This window comes from Lactuca virosa, chromosome 2 (genome assembly GCF_052849685.1).
Source record: "Lactuca virosa cultivar CGN04683 chromosome 2, Lactuca_virosa_CGN04683_v6, whole genome shotgun sequence".
Classification (NCBI taxonomy): domain Eukaryota; kingdom Viridiplantae; phylum Streptophyta; class Magnoliopsida; order Asterales; family Asteraceae; genus Lactuca; species Lactuca virosa.
The window spans coordinates 236544996-236547198 of NC_136427.1; the positions used below are offsets into that span (position 1 = coordinate 236544996).

The 2203-nt window shown below is 50.5% G+C and overlaps 1 protein-coding gene across 1 annotated transcript; it reads right to left on the bottom strand.

The window, feature by feature from the left end:
* Nucleotides 1-1024: 1024 nt before the first annotated feature.
* LOC145158303 (uncharacterized) lies at nucleotides 1025-1816 on the bottom strand. Its single transcript, XM_079077219.1, has one exon. It carries the CDS (start codon nucleotides 1814-1816, stop codon nucleotides 1025-1027), a length of 792 nt encoding a protein of 263 aa, XP_078933345.1.
* Between the last annotated feature and the right edge of the window lie 387 nt (nucleotides 1817-2203).

Below are 2203 nucleotides of genomic sequence, written 5' to 3' on the forward strand. Positions count from 1 at the left end.
TATGACCCGTTGCGATGTGCCCCTGTTACTTTGTATGGTCCCTCCCACGTCTGGCTCAACTTCCCGCGGGGTTGTGCATGGCTAACTTCATTCTTCCGTAGGACATAGTCTCCAACCCGGAAAGCCTTGTCCTTGACTCGCTGATTGTAGTATCTTTCCACTACCTTTTTGTAAGCGGCCTAGCGCATGCTCGAGCGCTCTCGCCGTTCTTCCAGGAGGTCCAGGTGTTCCCTTAGATTTTCATTGTTTTCTCGCTCCTGGAAATACTCTGTTCGTATTGACCCTATCATAATTTATGCTGGTAGCATCGCCTCAGCCCCGTAAGCCAAGCTGAACGGTGTTTCCTTTGTGCTAGTCTATGGCGTGGTTCGATATGACCAAAGGACTTCCGGTAGCTCGTCTACCCAGTTACCTTTTGCTTTGCTCAACCGCTTCTTGATCCCTTGCACCAACTTCCTATTGGACATCTCTGTTTGCCCGTTGGCTTGGGGATGCACCACAGATGTGAATCTCTGCTCTATTCTTCATTCGCTACACCATCTCCTGAAGGGATTTTCGGCGAACTGCAAACCATTATCACTGATTAAGATTTTGGGTGTCCCAAATCTTGTTATGATGTTCTTCCAAACGAATTTGATTATCTGTTTTCCACTGATACACTCCAGCGGTTCGGCCTCTATCCACTTTGTGAAATAGTCGACCGCTACAACTAAGAATTTTACTTTCCCTGGGGCTTCTGGAAAAGGGCCGACGATATCGATCCCCCACTGATAGAAAGGCCAAGGGCTAACTATACTCGTTAATTTGGATGGTGGTACCCCTTGTGCCGGCGAGAAAGTTTGACATTCTACGCAAGCCCGGGTTAATTCGACTGCGTCCTGGTGTACGTCTGGCCAGTAGAGCCCCATGCGTAGTACTTTGCCTGTGAGCGCCCACGCTCCCTCATGGGCTCCAGCTGACCCTACATGGGCTTCCTTTAGAGCTTTCTTCCCTGACTCACCATCTATGCACTTGAGCCATGGAGTCATATGGCCTTTTCTATATAGTGTTCCCCCCAGGATTGCATATTAGGGGCTCGTATCCTTGTTTTCCGAGCCTCCCCGTGGTCGTCGGGGAGTATGTCGTGCTGCAAGTAGTCCATGATGGGCGTCATCCAGTTGGGTTGCGTTGTTGATAGGGAATCAACCTGGTGTTCATCGATTCTCCTTTCTTTTAGTACCTCCATTAATACTTCCTTTGATAGGTGCCCGAAACATGTTGACGCTAGCTTGCTGAGGGCATCTGCTCGCCTGTTGTTTCCCCTCGAAATCTGCTTTATTGTGAAACTCTTTAGCGAGCTCGTGATTCCTTGTACCGCCTTGACATATTTCTCCATTCGTTTATCTTTTGCTTCGAATTCCCCTGAGACTTGGTTGGCTGCTAGGCGTGAATCGGTCAAGGCCATAACCCTTTCCGCCCCCATTTTTACTGCCAATCTGAGGCCAGCCAAAAAGGCTTCGTACTCGGCTTCGTTGTTGGAGGTACGGAAGTCGAAACGTAAAGCGTATGTGACTTCTTCGCCCGTGGGGCTGGTAAGGATTAGCCCTGCGTCTGACCCTTCTTTACTGGAAGCCCCGTCCGTGTAAAGGGTCCACTGCTGGTCAGTCTTCCCCTGTGACCCCCCTTGCGGGGTCGTGCCGGCTACTTCTTGCTGGAGTTCCCCCGGGATTTCGAGTAAGAAATCTGCCAATGCCTGTCCCTTCATGCTTACTCTGGGGTGATAGCCGATGTCGTGCTCTCCCAATTCTATGGCCCATTTTGCGAGTTGTCCTGACATTTCTGGTTTCAGGAGCACTTGTTTGATCGGGCAGCTAGTCAATACTTCTATTTGGTGGGCCTGGAAGTACCGACGGAGCCTGCGCGCTGCGTAGATTAGGGCGGCACCAGTTTCTCGATGATTGGGTAATTGGTTTTGGGTCCCTGCAGGGCCCGGCTCACAAAGTAGATCGGGAGCTGCCGTCCCTGCCTCTCGACTACCAGTACTGATGAAATGGCGTCCCTTGATGCAGACAGATAAACTTGTAGTATTTCTCCGGGTATTGGGCTAGCCAGAGTGGGAAGTGCATGGAGCGCCTTTTTTATCTTCTGTAGCGGCGATTCGGCTTCTACGTCCATTGGAAATTATTCTTTTCTATGCACCCTTTGAGCGTATGGAACAGTGGCA

Excerpts from the sequence above, each read along its gene's own strand:
- LOC145158303 (XM_079077219.1), bottom strand. The coding sequence starts at position 1,816 with ATGTCAGGACAACTCGCAAAATGGGCCATAGAATTGGGAGAGCACGAC.